Raw genomic sequence first — 16,274 nt, 5'->3', positions numbered from 1 at the left:
TTGAGCTGAAGAAAGTTGTCTCTCGTCCAGGACTCGATGTCGGACAGGCAGGCTGTCAGGACATCGGTGGTCGTGGAGTTGAGAGTAGAGGAGGAAAGGTAGAGTTGGGTGTCATCCGCATACATGTGGAAGTTAACTCCATGTCTGCGGATGATGTCACCAAGGGGGAGCATATAGAGGGTGAAGAGGAGGGGACCGAGGACAGAGCCCTGAGGGACACCACATGAGACAGTACGGGGGGTGGAGGAGAAGCCATTCGTCGAGACAAAGTGAAGACGGTGAGAAAGGTACGACCTAAACCATTCAAGGACAGTGCCTTGAAGGTTGAGGTGGGAGGACAAGCGGTGGAGTAGGATAGCGTGGTCGACCGTATCGAATGCTGCCGATAGGTCGAGGAGGACGAGGAGACAGAGGGAGCCCTGGTCACAGATGGTCAGGATATCATTGGTGACCTTGACCAGGGCAGTTTCTGTGCTATGGGCAGCACGGAAACCTGACTGAAGGGGTTCGAAAAGAGAATGGGTGGAAAGGAAAGAGCGCAGTTGGGAGGCGACAACTCTTTCCAAGACCTTGGAGAGAAAGGGGAGGTTGGAGATGGGCCGGTAGCTTGATAGCTGCGACGCATCAAGGGAGGGTTTTTTCAGGGTGGGCGTGATGATGGCAGTTTTTAATGGAATGGGGACAGAGCCAGAGGAGAGGGACAGGTTGATGATGTCAGTGATATGTGGGGCAAGAAAGTGGAGCTGGGAGATAAGGAGTGGGGATGGGGTCAAGGGAGCAGGTGGTTGGTTTTAGGGATAGGATGAGTTTAGTGACAGAGGGTGGGGAAACGGGTACGAAGGTGTGTAGGGGAGGATGGGTAGGAGTCGGAGTGTGGGAGGGAGGGGGTGGGGGGTTGGTGGAAGTTGGAGGGGAAGTGACCGCGGAGCGGATTCCCTTGATCTTGGATTCAAGGAAATCCAGCATCTCCTCGCAGTGAAGGTTGGAGGAGATGACCTGCGCGGGGTGGCGGGGGGGACGGAGGAGTCGGGTTGTGGTGGAAAACAGTAGCCTGGGGTTGTTCTTCGCCTCCAGGATTATCCTGGAGTAGAAGGACGACTTGGCCGAGGCTAGAGTGGAGCGGTAAATTTTGAGGAGGTCCAGCCAGATTTGTCGGTGGACCGTTAGGCCAGATTTGACACAGGTGCGTTCAGCAGCCCGCACCTGGCTTTTCAGTGAGCGGAGGTGGGTGGTGTACCAGGGGGAGGAGCGGGAGTAGGAGACAGTGCGGGAAGTGATGGGGGCAAGAGTATCGAGTGTGGAGGAGAGGGTATTGTGGAGGAGGGAGAGAGGAGAAGAGGGGTCGGTGAGGGTTGAAGGCCAGAGGGAGAGGAGTTCAGAGGACTCCAAGGCATCGGTTAGGGATTGTGGGGGTAACTTCTTCCAAGGGCGGTAGAAGATGGTGGTGGGTCTGGTGGAGGTGGGGAGGGGGGTGGAGGTGGTGAAGGAGATGAAGTAGTGGTCAGAGATGGCCTTGTCGGTAATAGTGACATCCGAGACACTGAGGCCCCGGGTGATCACCAAATCGAGTGGGTGGCCGTGACTGTGAGTGGGGGAGTTTATGTGTAAGGAGAGGTTGAGTGAGGAGAGCAGGGAAGAGAAGTCTGTGGAGATGGAGCAGGAGGGGGTGAAGTGTAGGTTAAAGTCGCCCAGGATGATGAGGCGATCAGAGCAGAGGCAAAGAGATGTGAGGAGTGTTGAAATGTCAGAGATGAAGGTGGGAGAGGTTTTAGGGGGCCGGTAGAGGAGGAGGATTTTAAGGGAGAGGAATGAGGGGTGGGAGAGGGTGAGGTGCTCAAAGGAGGGGAAAGAGCCAGTGGAGTAGGGGATAGGGCAAGTGGTGTCCTTGAGATAAGGGCAACACCACCGCCACGGCGGTTGGGGCGGGGGATGTGGTGGGAGGTGTAGCCGGGTGGTGTGGCCTCCGTGAGGGGGAAGGTGTCGCCTGGGGTGAGCCAGGTTTCTGTTAAGGCCATGATATCAACGTTCTCATCAAGGATGAGATCGTTGATGACCAGGGCCTTGTTGCAGAGGGAGCGGACATTTTGCAGTCCGATGTGGAGGGAGCGGTTGACAGAAGGGTGTGTGGGAGGGGAGGGGGGTCCAGGTTGTGAGGCAGGGGTGGGGGGGATAGGGATGGGGATAAGGGAGGAGAGGTTGACTCCCCGGGTCTGTGTCCGGGGTGGGTGGCGAGTGTGGTGGGGAATGGGGCAGTCGGTGTGGCTGCTGCTGGACAGCCAACGCCGAGTGCCGCGGTGAGCCCGGCGGAGGATTCCCAGGCTGGAGCAGAGGGAGGTTGTGGGAGGGTCAAGTGGGGATAGAAGACGAGAGGGACGGAGAGAGGAGGAGAGAGCGGGAGAGATGCAGAGAGGGGAGGGTTTGGGGGGAGAGAGGAGGGGGGCAGGAGGGAGGGGGTGAGGGCGCTCGGGTCAAAGCGGCAGCCATAGTGCGCACGCGGGGACCGGGAGCGAGCGGTCAGGTGGATGGCATTATCCCGTAGATTGGGGCAGCCAACCCAACAGGACCATAGTGGGTTCTGATGTGAGCCCTGGGGGGGGGGTGGCGCAGAGATTTTTTTTTCAGTTATCAGGAGAGGCTAGAGAAGCGAGGATTATTCTCCTTGGAGCAGAGAAGGTTAAGAGGAGACTTAATAGAAATTTTCAAAATTATGATGGGATTCGATAGGGTGAACAAGGGGAAACTATTTCCACTGGCTGGTGCGTCGGTAACCCGAGGGCATCGATTTAAAACAGTTGTTAAAAGAAACAGAGGGGAGGTGAGGAGAAAATATTTTCACACAGTGAATTGTTCGAATCTGGAATACATTACCTGAAAGTGTGGGTGGTGGAAGCCGATTCAATAACAACTTTTAAGAGAGAAGTAGATAATTATTCTGGGAGTCCAAGTTTGCAGGGCTATGGGGAGAGACCGGGGGAATAGGATTGATTTAGAAACTCTTTTCAAAGAGCAAGCACAGACATGATGGGCCGAATGACCTCCTTCTGTGCTGTATAATTCTATGATTCTAACTCTCCTAAAAAGTCAATTTAATTTTTTTTCGAATCACTTTTAGATCAAACCAGGAAGTGATATTATCAAATTAACTGGTGAAGCAGACTGTAGACTGAGAGAGGGAGGCAGAGACCTAAAGAGGAAATCAAACAGATAGAGAGGAAGAAAGGTGGAAAGAGTTGAACAGTGAGAGATTGAGAGAGAGGAAAGGAACCAGAAAGAAATACACACAGGACGGAGAGAGGGTTAGTGGGACAGAGGGAGGGAGAGTGTTTCCTTCCCTCCCTCTCACTGTCTCCTTCCCTCTTTCTGTTTCATTTCCTCTCCCTGTGTCTTCCCCCTTATCTTTTTCTGACTCCCTCTCTTACTCTGTCTCCCTACCCACATCTCTCTCTCTCTTTCTCTGTTAGAGGAGGGTATTTCTCCCAATTTGCTGGCCAATAGTCCCCTGGATAAAAAAAAATAGTCATTCACTTCATTGCTATTTTTGGGACATTACTTTGTCTAGACATACTTTACAGGAAACGTTGTGAAGTGCTTTGAGATATATTGATGTGATAACAAATGGGCCGTCTTTCAGCCATTCTACTCCCACCCTGTGGAACCCCATCCTCGGTTTCCCCTAGCTCACTCACTCCCTCCATTCTTTTAAGACACATCTCAAAACATACCGAATCAACCGCAGTTTGGTCATCTTTCCCCTCTGCACCTCACTTGGTTCCCACCCCCGGCTAGGATGCTCATCCAGCACCATGAAGCATTACTCCTAATGTGAAAGGCTCTATATAAATGTAAATTGTACTGTATTACATTCCTAGTACAATACTAGTGCACTTATGGAGGAATCATTCAGATTCTTGATATTGTTTTTTGTTCTTTGTCCACATCTCACAGTAAGTTATTACAAATAATGCTGATTAATTTTCTGTAAATATGTCATCCTTATTCTTACAGAGTGCTTTGTATTTATTATTGCACTAACTGTGATTATACATAGAGTCCACACTGGAGTCTGTACTTTAATGGAGGTGCATACGGGTTAATGCAAGCTGTGTTCAGTCACCATTTGACATTGTTTTCCTCCAAATGCTGATGCAGTCCAGATGCTGGACAACATATAATTGTGACCATGTTTACAGGCTTCAGTACTCATTTATAACAGCTGGAGAGTCTCTGGAAAATTTCCTTTGCAGCTGCAGTGCCCATTGGAGTAGCCACGTTATAAATAAATGACCACAAAGGGCAAGGCATATATATATAAACAAATAATCTTTGGAAAACTAAAACCATTAAGTATAAGAATAGGCAGAAAGGGAATGAATACTGTAAATCAGGGAAAATCATGTCAATTTAATGTGATCCTTTTTTTATATTCAAACTTAGTACAAAATTAAATTAACCGCAAATTGACTTTGTAACTTCTTGTTAGATTAGATCTAAAAGCACTTTTGCATAAATTGGTTTTCTGTGAAATATTTGGTAACATTAAGAGTGTGAATGTTTATCTGTGTAATTTTCTCAATTTGCAGTATTCAACTAAACCTCAAAATAGTAAATATTTAAACTATCCAGAAAAATATAAACCAAGCTTTGGCATTGCTGTGGTAAGTTAGATGTTGCGTTGCAAGGTAGTAATACCTCAAAAGGCATAATAACTTTGTAAAGCATGAGAGAAAGCTGAAGTAATTTTGCAACATTTTCGCAGCCAGACATATCTATGTCCTTGAAACATTTTCCTACTTTTATTCTAAAACATAAAGGTGCTCACTGACTTTATTTGTGAGGCAATCACAAATGCAATGAAATGTACATATCACAACTACGTATTCAAGTAAACGTCATTTATATATCTTTATATATCAGATGTTATACACATACATATACTGTATATATGTAGCCTGATACATACAACTTACGAATAGAATGACAATCAAATACCAGATGTTCTTCAGTCCCATTTCATGTTGTTCACAGTTTTCATTTGTGAACTACACAGGAGTATATGCTGATACACTAATCAATCATGGAGGGCTTCACATTAGAGTATAATCCTATCATCACCCAACATCCATACACATACACTTTCCAGCGGGTGATCACTGCAAAACTATCAGAAGCAGGAACTCTAGCTTGACTTTTCTCCTCCCCAGGGACGTTAGGACCGATTAAATTATTCCAACTTTTGTCTCTGCTGAAATCATGTAAATCATTATAGTCTGGGAATGAAACCTAGAGCTTTAAACTTTATATTTGTACTGTATTCTTGATATGCTTGTCTAGTCATTGTGACTTACTGTATTCCACGTACACAGAGGATGCTTAATGGAATCTAAGTAGATGGCATCTATCTTATTGTCCTCCTGTGACTTTTCCAGGATTTATCTTAGTCCTGTGGGTTAAGGAGAACACTTTATATGTGCCCTGTGGTTTCCAATTTGGAAACGTCCATTACATTTTGAACATGGATGTTATAGGTTGTTAGGAACAGCTCACAGCATTGGAACAAAGTTTTTGAAACAAAAATACAGGAGTGTCAAATAAGTACAATTCTGTCCCAAAATACAGAAAAAAATATTTCTCACTTTGGTTGAAATGTCTTAGAATATTGAACAAGTTGCTGACCAAAAATGTTGTACACAAAATCCTCTACAAGAGTTCCTCAGTGAGAAAAACATAAATAACCTAATGGAAATGGAATTATTGTTTTGAAAAAAAAGCTTTTTTTCCCCGTTTAGCCCTTGAATGATTCCCCTGTGACTGTGGGGAAGTGCCTGATATTGGTTTGGAACCTGGCACTGCCCTATAACAGCACAGCCAATACTGTGTGGGGAAATTGTGGAAAGAATCCTTATGGGAACACCAATGCACTGTACCACCCTGTATGTTTTCCAAGGGGAATATGCTGAAAATTGACCCTGTGTTTTCAGTGAATTTTAAAATAAGTACAAACAGATGCTGACAAATGCTGTTCCATTCTCATAACTTCTAAGTAAGCTATCTGAATATCCTGATGCTTATTTGTAAAAGTATTAACATACAAAAAAAAATAGAAATATATCTGGAACTGAGTTGGTTATAAATCCAGATACTTGGAAATTACAAGGCTTTGCATCAAAATCCCACTGTTTGTGAGCAATTGTTTAGTTTGTGCTAACCATGTTGTAAAATAGTCTGGCTAAGTTATACCATATGTGTGGTCTGGGAACTGTGGACATGTTTTTTTCCAATCTACATAATTATGACAGAACAGAATATAAGTCTGTCTAAAATGTGATATTCAACAGTAATGGAAATCAAAGATGTCATGGCCATCAGTGAAATCTTTTAATTATCTCCACTAACCAAGTTGGCTAACCATTCAGTCTCTTGTGGAAACGCTCATTGCTCACCACTTGTCATAGAATCATGTCTCTATAACAGTAAGAATGTACTAAATTACCTGGTCTTTGGAGAACTGAAATGTTTATTTAATAGTCTATAGTCATTGAAATTCTTTTTAACAACTTTTGCATATTTTCATTTGATTTGACTTTCCTGCAGGATAGAAAATGTGTAGTTAATCCAAATAACAATTTGTAGTTAATGGAAAAATAATTGCATACAAAATACAGTCACTAGTATGTACATTAAAAATCCTGTCAAGTCCTGTGAGACATCTTCCCGATCTTAAAAGCACTATATTAAATGCAAGGATTATTATTAATTCTTGTTCGATCTTTTTGCTTTAAGAGTTCATCTTCTTAATTCAGCTGAAAGGTTAAATCAAGGTCCAATCTGCATGTTCAGGTGGATGTTACAGATCCTATGGAACTATTTGAAAAGGGAAGGGAGTTTCTCCCAGTATCCTAGCTAATATCCTGGAGGAAGGAAGTCTGACCAGGACCGCCTTCCTCCACCTCCGCCACGTTGCCCGCCTCCGACCATACCTTACCCAAATGCAGCTGAAACCCTCGTGCATGTGTTTGTCACCACCCGGCTGGATTAACAAACACACTCCTCGCTTGCCTCCCCATCTCCATTATTCAAAAAATCCAGCTCATTCAGAACTCTGCCACCTGAATACTGACCTGGAGCAAACTCCGTACCGCCATCTCACCAATTCTGGCCGGGCTCCACTGGCTCCCCATCATCGAATGGATCAACTTCAAGATCCTCACACTCATGTTCAAATCCCTTCACTCTCTGGCACCTCCCTACCTCTGTGAGCTTCTCACTCCCTAAGTCACTATCCGGCACCTCTGCTTATGGTCACCACCCCCCTCCCACCCCCCGACTTGGAGTCAATTTTAAGCGCTTCGAGTGCTGCCCTGCGTGGAGAGCACTATATAGGTACAAGTTGTTGTTGTGATAATCTCCCAGAGTTCTCTTATCTCCAAGACAGAAGGGTGTGGGTTCAAGCCCTACCTACATCAGGTCTTTGAACGTTGTCCAGGCAGATGCTGCAATGCAGTGTCAGGAGATCGCTGAATTGTCAAAGGCGTCTTCCCTTTGTTGAGACATTTAAGCCATGGTTCTGACTGCCTGTTTGATTCTCCTGGTGTCCTGGCCAACAATATCCCAGACACAGCAATGTCCCAAAAGCAGCCATGAAATTAATTGATAATTCATTTCATGGCTGTTTTGGGGACCTTACTTCGTACAAATTAGCTGCCATGTTTTCCAATAAAATGCGCAGTCTATAATAAATCTTGTGAAGCCCTTTGTCTTCCCAATGTGAAAGGCACAATGTTAAATACAAGGATTATCTGAATTTATCATGACAGTTTTCCTAAAAGTATAATTTCTCTATAATATGCAGGAAATTGCAGCAAGATATATTATGAAGGAATTGAGGGACACATCATCCTACACATATGCAGCTATTAAGTACTATCCAGCAATCAGAAAAATGTTGGATGATTCAAACACATGTGCTATATGTGGTGAAAGCCTACTGAACACTTGGCTTGAATGTGTGGATTTCGTCAAAGTTAAAAGGGTTTGTTTTATTGATTAAGTGCACATAGAAATAGGCAGTAGATAGATATTTGGATGAAATAATTATATTTCTATTTTGAACAGGGCACTGCAGTAAGGCAGGGATATTAATTAGAGGAAATTAGCTGCAGAATGCTCACATGTTCTAATTTGTATTACTGACATTGAATCTCTTCCAATTGAATCTCCCCATAATGGGACTTCCTCAAAGCAATAATTAATTCTGATTTTGTTTTGTCAGTTGGGCATCTGACTCACCTGAAAAATTACCACCACAATTAAGAGTATGCAGACTAGACTGAGAGTGCCACTCTCAGTGAAATGAAACGGTCTCTCCCTGGAGAGAATGACCTGCTCACCTAATCCTTGATGATGCCATTGGGCAGATAATCACTGAAAAAGATCATTGTAGTTTATTTGGCCAGTATCAAAATTCAAAGGAAACTTCTATTCTCCTATTCGTCCTTCAATTACTTTGTTCACTAAAAATATTTAACCCATCCTGTCTTGAATTTGCTGACCCATCCACTACCATGATTCTCTTAGATGTATTCACGACGCTGTAGTAAAGGCAGTCAAGGTTGAATCAGGCTTCTAATGGGACATCTAGAAATCAACACTTGGGATTAGCCTTGATGACCATTACATCAGAATAGTCACTGGTGGCTGGAATGTATTTGTGTGAAACAGATACAACGGTGGGCAATATTGAAGTGAATGAGTTGCCTATTATGATCATGTGTTTCAATTTTAATTTAATAATATGGGTACAAAAATTACAAATATTTTCTGAACATTTATATTCATAATGTGTCTTTATCTTACTTGCTGAGTTGCAGCTACCAAACCACTGTGGGTCAACTGTGAAATGCAACTGCCTTCATGGAATCATAAAATTATACAACAACAACAACAACAACAAGATTCCATTTATAAAGCGCCTTTCACGTCAGGAGAATGTCCCAAGGCGCTGCACTTTTGGGTCATGACCCGAGCAGGGGGGAAATGGTCAGGGTGAGGGGAGGGAAGGGAGGGAGCGAGGAGGGGGGAAATGGTCAGGGTGAGGAGAGGGAAGGGAGGGAGGGAGGAGGGGGAAGAGAGTCGAGAGGGGAGCTGAAGGCTCGGTCAAAGAGAAAATACAGCACAGAAGGAGGCCATTCAGCCCATCGTGTCTGTGCTGGCGTATTTAAAAGAGCCTTGTGAAGACACATTTTTAATCTTTTAGTAATCCTTGCATTTATAATGCTTATTTAATTACTTCATTTAAAAGTTGATGAATCTTGAAATAGACACACTGTGTAAGGGACCCACTTTTATACGATGGAGAGGAATTGAATACACCGTCTGTGCTACCAAAAGTGAAGGGACATTTTTTTTGCTAAATATAATATTAAAAAGCAAACATTATTATAAATCTTATAAATTGCAATATCTCTGAAAAGAGATCATAAATTCAAAATAGAATGGTAATTTGACCAAATGTAGCTTTGTATTTTTGTATTCAACTGATGTCTTCAAACAGCATCTCTGTCTATTCTATATTCTGAGCAACAAATCATCAGACTTAAGGTTTACGTGAAAAAAGAATTAAAATCATTTTACAAATTCAAACTCTTAAGTTTTAGTTCTAACACCAGTTCATTTTTCCCAGTAATTTAGCTCCATTCCTTTCTCTCTCAATTCATAGAATATTACAGCACAGAAGGAGGCCATTCAGCTCATCTTGCCTGTGCTGGCTCTTTGGAAGAGCTACCCAATCAGTCCCACTACCCCGTTCTTTCCCCATATCCTTGCAAATTTTTCCTCTTCAAGTACCTATCCAAATCCCTTTTGAAAGCTATTGCATCTGTTTCCACAATCCTTTCAGGCAGTGCATTCCAGACCGTAACAACTCACGTCAATAGGCTGACTAAAAGCACGTTGTACACAAAATTCCTCAGCGAGAAAAACATAAATAACCTAATGGAAATAGAACTTTTTTTAAAAAAAGGTTTTTTCTCTCCCTTTTTAGCCCCTGCATGATCCCTCCGTCTCTACAGGGAAGTGATAGGTATTTGCTTGGAATTTAGCACTGCCCAATAACAGCACATCCAATACTGTGGGGATAACTGTGCTGCATAACAGTGCGCTAATTTTGCGCTCACCTGATGTCTGAAATTTCATTTAGTCTCAGTTAGTAAAACCATTTTAATTTAAGATCATGTAAAATTGTGTAAATATTCTGAAAATTAATATGGAATTTAAGAATTTTCTACAGTTGATCATGATTTTAAATTTTAAGACAAAATGGTCTTACAGAGTAAGACTGGCTGGAATTTCTGATGTCCACAACACACAAACTTCAAGTCCTGTAGCTCAGTGGTTAGAGCACTCGCCTTGGAGAGCCTTGGTTCGATTCCCGCCAGGGCGAAATGTCGGACAAGTTTTCTTACTCCACACACCTCTGTTTACCTTGGAGTAAGTAGGAACCTGGTTGTTAGTCGATTGGCGGATTACTTTGCCGTGGGTAATCATTCTTTCAAAAAATAATAAATTGGTCACTCAAACCATGATTGTTTGTGGGGCACTGTTGTGCGCCATTGGTTGCCGTGTTTCGCCCACAAAAATATAGTCAATTCACTTCACAGTATATTCTATGAAACTCTGAAAAGTCTCGAAGACGTGATAAGGCTCTATAGCAAATGCAAGAATCATCATCATATTTGTGCACATATATATGCATCTCCAGCAGGGGTCACTGGATAGTGATTAAACGGATAAATGTGATTGCTCTTCCATTCCCCATGAATCCCTGCCACCATCTCAGCTGAGATTGGTTAACAAGACCAGGATGTGAATGTGAAACTCCTGATGAACCTTTGAAAACAGGTCATGTTGGAGGCGTGGGGCAGGGGATTAGTGGGGAGAGAAAAGGGTCCTCCTAATTTATTGAAAATAAAAATGTAAATTCTTTGTAATTGTTTCTATTTTCTTTTTTTTAGATGATTAAACAGTCTGGTGTTACTCCCATTATCCCTGTCCGTGTCTTCCTTTGTTCCTACAATTGCTTCAATAGTCCTGACCATCACTACTATGGCGTGGCAGTCTAATGGATGGCACAATCTGTTAATTGTGCTCAACAAACCTTACTTAACTAAGAAGATTAGATCTGCAACATTATTTGCAAATACTATATCAGATTAACATACAAGAGAGCAAATAAAAGCATCATTCCATAGAAATAATGAAGTTGCAAGTGAGTTATGTAGATTGTTCACAAATTGCTCATTTTCTAGATACCTTTAACTAGCATTAACTATTTATTCAATGTCTATTTAAAATCTGTGTGTTTTGCTGAGAATTTTGATGTAAGATAATAGAAAATTCACTTTTTGGGAGAGTGACAGAGTTCTTTGTTGATACCATATTGACAGACTCAGCATAGCACTCGCATTCATGGAGGAATGATGTGCGAATAAGGCTAGGTTGGTGTTCTGCAATGTCTGTGTTCTCCATTAGTGAGATGCAATTAAATCAATATTCAAGTGTTTTTTTAAAAATCTGATTGGGACAAAAAGGGTAAGTGTTTAAGAAAATCCTCGAGAGAAGCTCTTTTAGACTCCTATCAATGATTTGTTCTTATTATTAGAAATTGCAATGTTATTAATGCAAGGTTATTAAATACTCAAGTCTGTGTGTGGCAGCAGACATGATGTGAATGCAAATAAATTATTCTGGGATAAATATGTTTATATTCTGTATACATTGTAAAGAAATAAAATGCTGGTATCCCAAGAAAAGTGCTTTTATGTTTATATAATTAGATTGAAAAGTGCCATGGACTTCATAACAACTTATATTTAATATAGTGCCCTTCACACGGGTAGCATCTTGGAGCGCTTAACAGTGGTATGATTTGATACCAACCTGGGGAAACTGGTGCAGAGTGATTGGGAAAAATTGAGACAGGAGATGAATTAGGGATTCAGCAGCATTTGAAATAATATGGGTTGAAGGCGAGCAATGTGACAGAAGTGGAGGAGGTCAGTCCTGGTCAGGGATCAGATATGGGATAGGAAGGATAACTGGTTGCAAACAGGTTCAGTGAGTTTAAGGAACAGGGAGTAAAGGTTAAAGAGTTCAGAGCTGCAGGTGAGAAGGTATTGATGGGAGACAAAGAAGAAGACTTCAGTCTTGTCCATAATTAAGCTGCAGAAGGTTGGTGCTCATCCAGGCCTTGATATCAGACAAGCAGGCAGCCAGAACATGAGTAGGACTGGGGTCATGACTAGAAAAGGAGAAATAGATTTGCATGTCATCCACATACATGTGGAAATTGACCTCATGTCTGCATAATATCACCAAGAGCGAGCATGTGAAAAAAAAGTATAGAGCTTTGGGGTATACCGCATGTGACCACGCAGGGGCAGGAGGAGAAATCATTAAAGGAGATGAAATTGTGGAGTTTCCACCATGGAAATATATATATACATACAACAACAACAACAACAAGATTCCATTTATAAAGCGCCTTTCACGTCAGGATGACGTCCCAAGGCGCTGCACAGTTGGGTCATGACCCGAGCAGGGGGGAAATGGTCAGGGTGAGGGGAAGGAAGGGAGGGAGTGAGGAGGGGGTAAATGGTCAGGGTGAGGGGAGGGAAGGGAGGGAGCGAGGAGTGGGAAGAGAGTCGAGAGGGGAGCTGAAGGCACGGTCAAAGAGAAAAGTTTTGAGACCGGCCTTGAAGGAGGAAAGGGAGGAAGCGGCGAAGGCACTGGGGGATGGAGTTCCAGAGCCTCGGGGCTGAGAGGCTGAAGGCCCGGCCACCGATGGTAGGGCGGTTGGGGCGGGGGACGTGGAGCAGACCGGAGCCAGAGGAACGGAGGGTACGGGCAGGTAGGTAGGGGGATAGTAGGTCGGAGAGGTAGGAGGGAGCAAGGCCGTGAATGGCCTTGTAGGTGAGGATGAGGATCTTGAAATCAATCCTCTGGGGGATGGGGAGCCAGTGGAGGCGAGCGAGGGTGGGAGTGATGTGGTCCCGAAGCCTGGTGTGGGACAGTACACGAGCTGCAGAGTTCTGAATGACCTGCAGCTTGTGGAGGGAGGTGGCGGGAAGGCCGGCGAGGAGAGAGTTCCCATAGTCCAGCCTTGAGGTGACAAAGGCGTGAACCAGGGTTTCAGCAGCGTGAGGGGACATATTATTGGGTTCTTTTAATGTGGTGATTTGCAATAAGAGCTGCTAGCAGCAAACAGTGACTTCTGCCGGTAACCAGAAGTGTGTCACAAGCAGCATCTCTAGTAAGAGAAGTGCATTGTGCCAGAGCAGAATATTTTTAAGGGCTGCAGAAAAACAATTTAAAAATTATTGTGAGTTTAAGAATTGTGATTTTAACACAAGCTGATACAAATCTACATTTGAGGTCTTGGGGTTCGAGATCAGCAGGTAGCGACAGGTCTCGGGGAACGATGCTAGTCGCAGGCACCACCAAGTGAGTGGAAGTCTACAGGAGCTGCGGCCATCAGTGGGTCCAGGTGCGGAGCTGCCATTTTAAAATCTCCCGCCTGAACAGACGGCCCAAAATCCCTGTGGGACGTAATTTCTGTCCGCCAGTTTTGAATTACTGGAATAGGGTTCAGTCCAGTCTTTACTATTATCTCCCTCCCTTCCTTTCCTCCCTGTAAAATTCTCTGTGTTATTTTCCAGGTTGGGCAACCTGGTAAATAAAACAATGTCCCCTGCCCCCTCGCCACCCTCTGCACTGTCTCCTCTAGCCCCTGCTGTCTCCACGCCTGCGGGCTGACTATGCCCCGCTAATTGTTTGCCTCCTTTTGGCTGCCGCCCCATACCCGAGCTGCTTTCCCCAAAATGCCACCATCCCTGTCCTCTACCACGCATCATTCCCACTCCGTCTTCCTCTGCTCCAGCCTGGGATTCCTCCTGTCCAGCAGCAGCCACACTGACTGCCCCAATTCCCCACTATCACTGCAGGACCCACTGGCCCCAGACCCTGGGGGCAAACCTCTCCTCCCTCATCCACATTCCCTGTCGATCGTTCCGCCCAAACCCCCACCCTCATTGCACACATTCCTCTCCCAAATGTCCCCTCCGTTTTGCCCTACAAAATGTACGCTGTCTTTCCAAAAAGCCCTCACCGTCAACGACCTCATGGTTGATGGAAACATTGATATCCTGGCCCTCACAGAAACCTGGATCACCCCAGGTGACACCTCCCCCTGACTGAGGCCACACCACCCTTCCACCATACCCCACGACCTAAGCGCCATGCCGGTTGTGTGGCTCATCTTCAAGTTCTCGCTTGCCCTATCCCCCTAATCCTCTGGTTCCTTCCTTCCTTCCTTCCTTCCTTCCTTCCTTCCTTCCTTCCTTCCTTCCTTCCTTCCTTCCTTCCTTCCTTCCTTCCTTCCTTCCTTCCTTCCTTCCTTCCTTCAAGCACCTTATCCTACACCATCCTCCAATCTTTCCCTTACAATTCTCCTCATTTATCATGACCCAAACCCTCCCCCATCTTCCTCTCTGACATCTCGACCCTTCTAGCTTTCTTCTGTCTCTGTTCTTCACTTGCTTGACTACACCAACTGCCTGTTCCCTGGACTTCCCAACTCTTCCCTCCACATACTACATATTATTCAAAACTTTGCAGCTTGTGTACTCTCTCATCCTTGCCCGGCTTCACTGGCTCCCCATCCCTTGGAGAATCGAGTTCAAAACCCTCATTCTCACTTTCAAAGCCCTCCACGGTCTTGCTCCCCCCTACCTCTCCGACCTCCTAACCCCATATCGGCCTGTCCGCTCCCTCTACTCAGCGGACACTGGCCTGCTTCAGGTGCCCTGCACTTCTCGCCCCACCAATGGCAGTCAGACATTTAGCATCTCCTGAAATCTATCCCGCAATCCCTCTGCCTCACCTCCTCTCTTGCCTCCTGCAAGTCCTGTCTAAAGACCTTCCTCTTTGACTGTGCCTTCAGTCACCGTCCCACCTCCACACTCCCTGCCCTCCACCCGTCCTGATACCAACTCCCAGCTCATGTCCAAAACCCCCTGATTGTCCAGCGCCCTGGGACATCTTTCCAATGTGAAGGGTGCTATACAAGTGTAATTTGTTCTGAACACCTTCTCATTCTAGACAACTTCAGCCTGCACTTCACCGCCTCTTGCTCTATCTCCGCTGACTTCTCCTCTCTCCTCTCCTCTCACATCTCTCCCTCCACATCCACTCTGCCACCCATGTCCATGACAATCCGCTTGACCTGGTGATTACCTGGATCCTCAGGGTCTTGGACCTCATCATCACCAACAAAGCCATCTCGGACCATTACTTCATCTCCCTTAACTCCTGAATCCCTCTCCCCACCACCACCCAACCCACCTCCATCTCCTACCACCACTGGAAAAATATCTTCCCCAATCCCTCTCCGCTGCCCTGGAGTCATCTGACTTCCTCCCACTCTGGGCTTCCTCCCACATTGACTTATCTTCCTCGGTACCTCTCCTACACAACTCCCTCTCCACCATTCTCAAAGCCCTTGCCCCCCTCACCTCATGAACTGAATCCTACTTATGCAAGTCTCCCCTGTACACCAGGCACCTCCACTCACTCAAGACACAGGGTTTGTGCTGCTGAATGCACCTGCTCAAATCTAATTGAACGGTCCATCGGCAGATCTGGCTGGACCTCATCAAACAAGCCCAGGCTCCAATTTGTGAACGTAGGTCCCATCTCAAGGCCTCCACATCATTCTGGGATTCCCTGTGGATTACTGAAAGTGCTTCCTCTTTGCTGCTGTCAGAATGTTTTGGTTCTGGGTTTTTCTGCAGAGTCTACTTTGAATTTAAGGCCACTTTAAGCTTGGCTTCCTCTTAACCCATTGAGCCATTTTAAATATCCTGCCACGTTGTTTTGGGGTCAGACATGGCAAGCTTAAATAGCATTTAAGCATTTAACTGCCAACCATCCTTCCCTTTCCAGTTTTATAAATTGCTTTCTGAGGGTAATAATTCCTCAAAAAAAAATGTGGTCACTCAATCCACGACTGTTTGTGGGAAGCTCTTGTGCACAATTGACTGCAGCATTTACCCACAAAATGTACAGTCAATCCACTTTACAATATATTCTGTGAAGCACTTTGAGCCGTCTCAACGATGTGATAAGGCACTTTTATCAAATGCAGGGATTCTTTTATTATTTATAAGCACCAAATATGGCCATTCTTTGGCTAATTACTTCTTCCACCAGCACATTTCACA

General features: G+C 44.7%; 1 protein-coding gene across 1 annotated transcript in view; it reads left to right on the top strand.

The window, feature by feature from the left end:
- The window catches only part of lrrc69 (leucine rich repeat containing 69), a 34,158-nt gene extending 22,870 nt beyond the window's left edge, over positions 1 to 11,288 (top strand). Inside the window, exons 7-10 of the mRNA XM_042347006.1 lie at positions 4,581 to 4,655; positions 5,787 to 5,930; positions 7,850 to 8,029; positions 11,010 to 11,288. Coding sequence (XP_042202940.1) covers positions 4,581 to 4,655; positions 5,787 to 5,930; positions 7,850 to 8,029; positions 11,010 to 11,117 — 507 coding nt within the window. The 3' untranslated portion in view covers positions 11,118 to 11,288. The remainder of the gene's footprint in view (positions 1 to 4,580; positions 4,656 to 5,786; positions 5,931 to 7,849; positions 8,030 to 11,009) is intronic.
- The last annotated feature ends 4,986 nt before the right edge of the window (positions 11,289 to 16,274 follow it).

This window comes from Callorhinchus milii, unplaced genomic scaffold (genome assembly GCF_018977255.1).
Source record: "Callorhinchus milii isolate IMCB2004 unplaced genomic scaffold, IMCB_Cmil_1.0 Scaffold2, whole genome shotgun sequence".
In the NCBI taxonomy this organism is placed as follows: Eukaryota; Metazoa; Chordata; class Chondrichthyes; order Chimaeriformes; family Callorhinchidae; genus Callorhinchus; species Callorhinchus milii.
The sequence above is the reverse complement of the archived record's forward strand: the minus strand, read 5'-3'. Positions and strand labels throughout refer to the sequence as shown.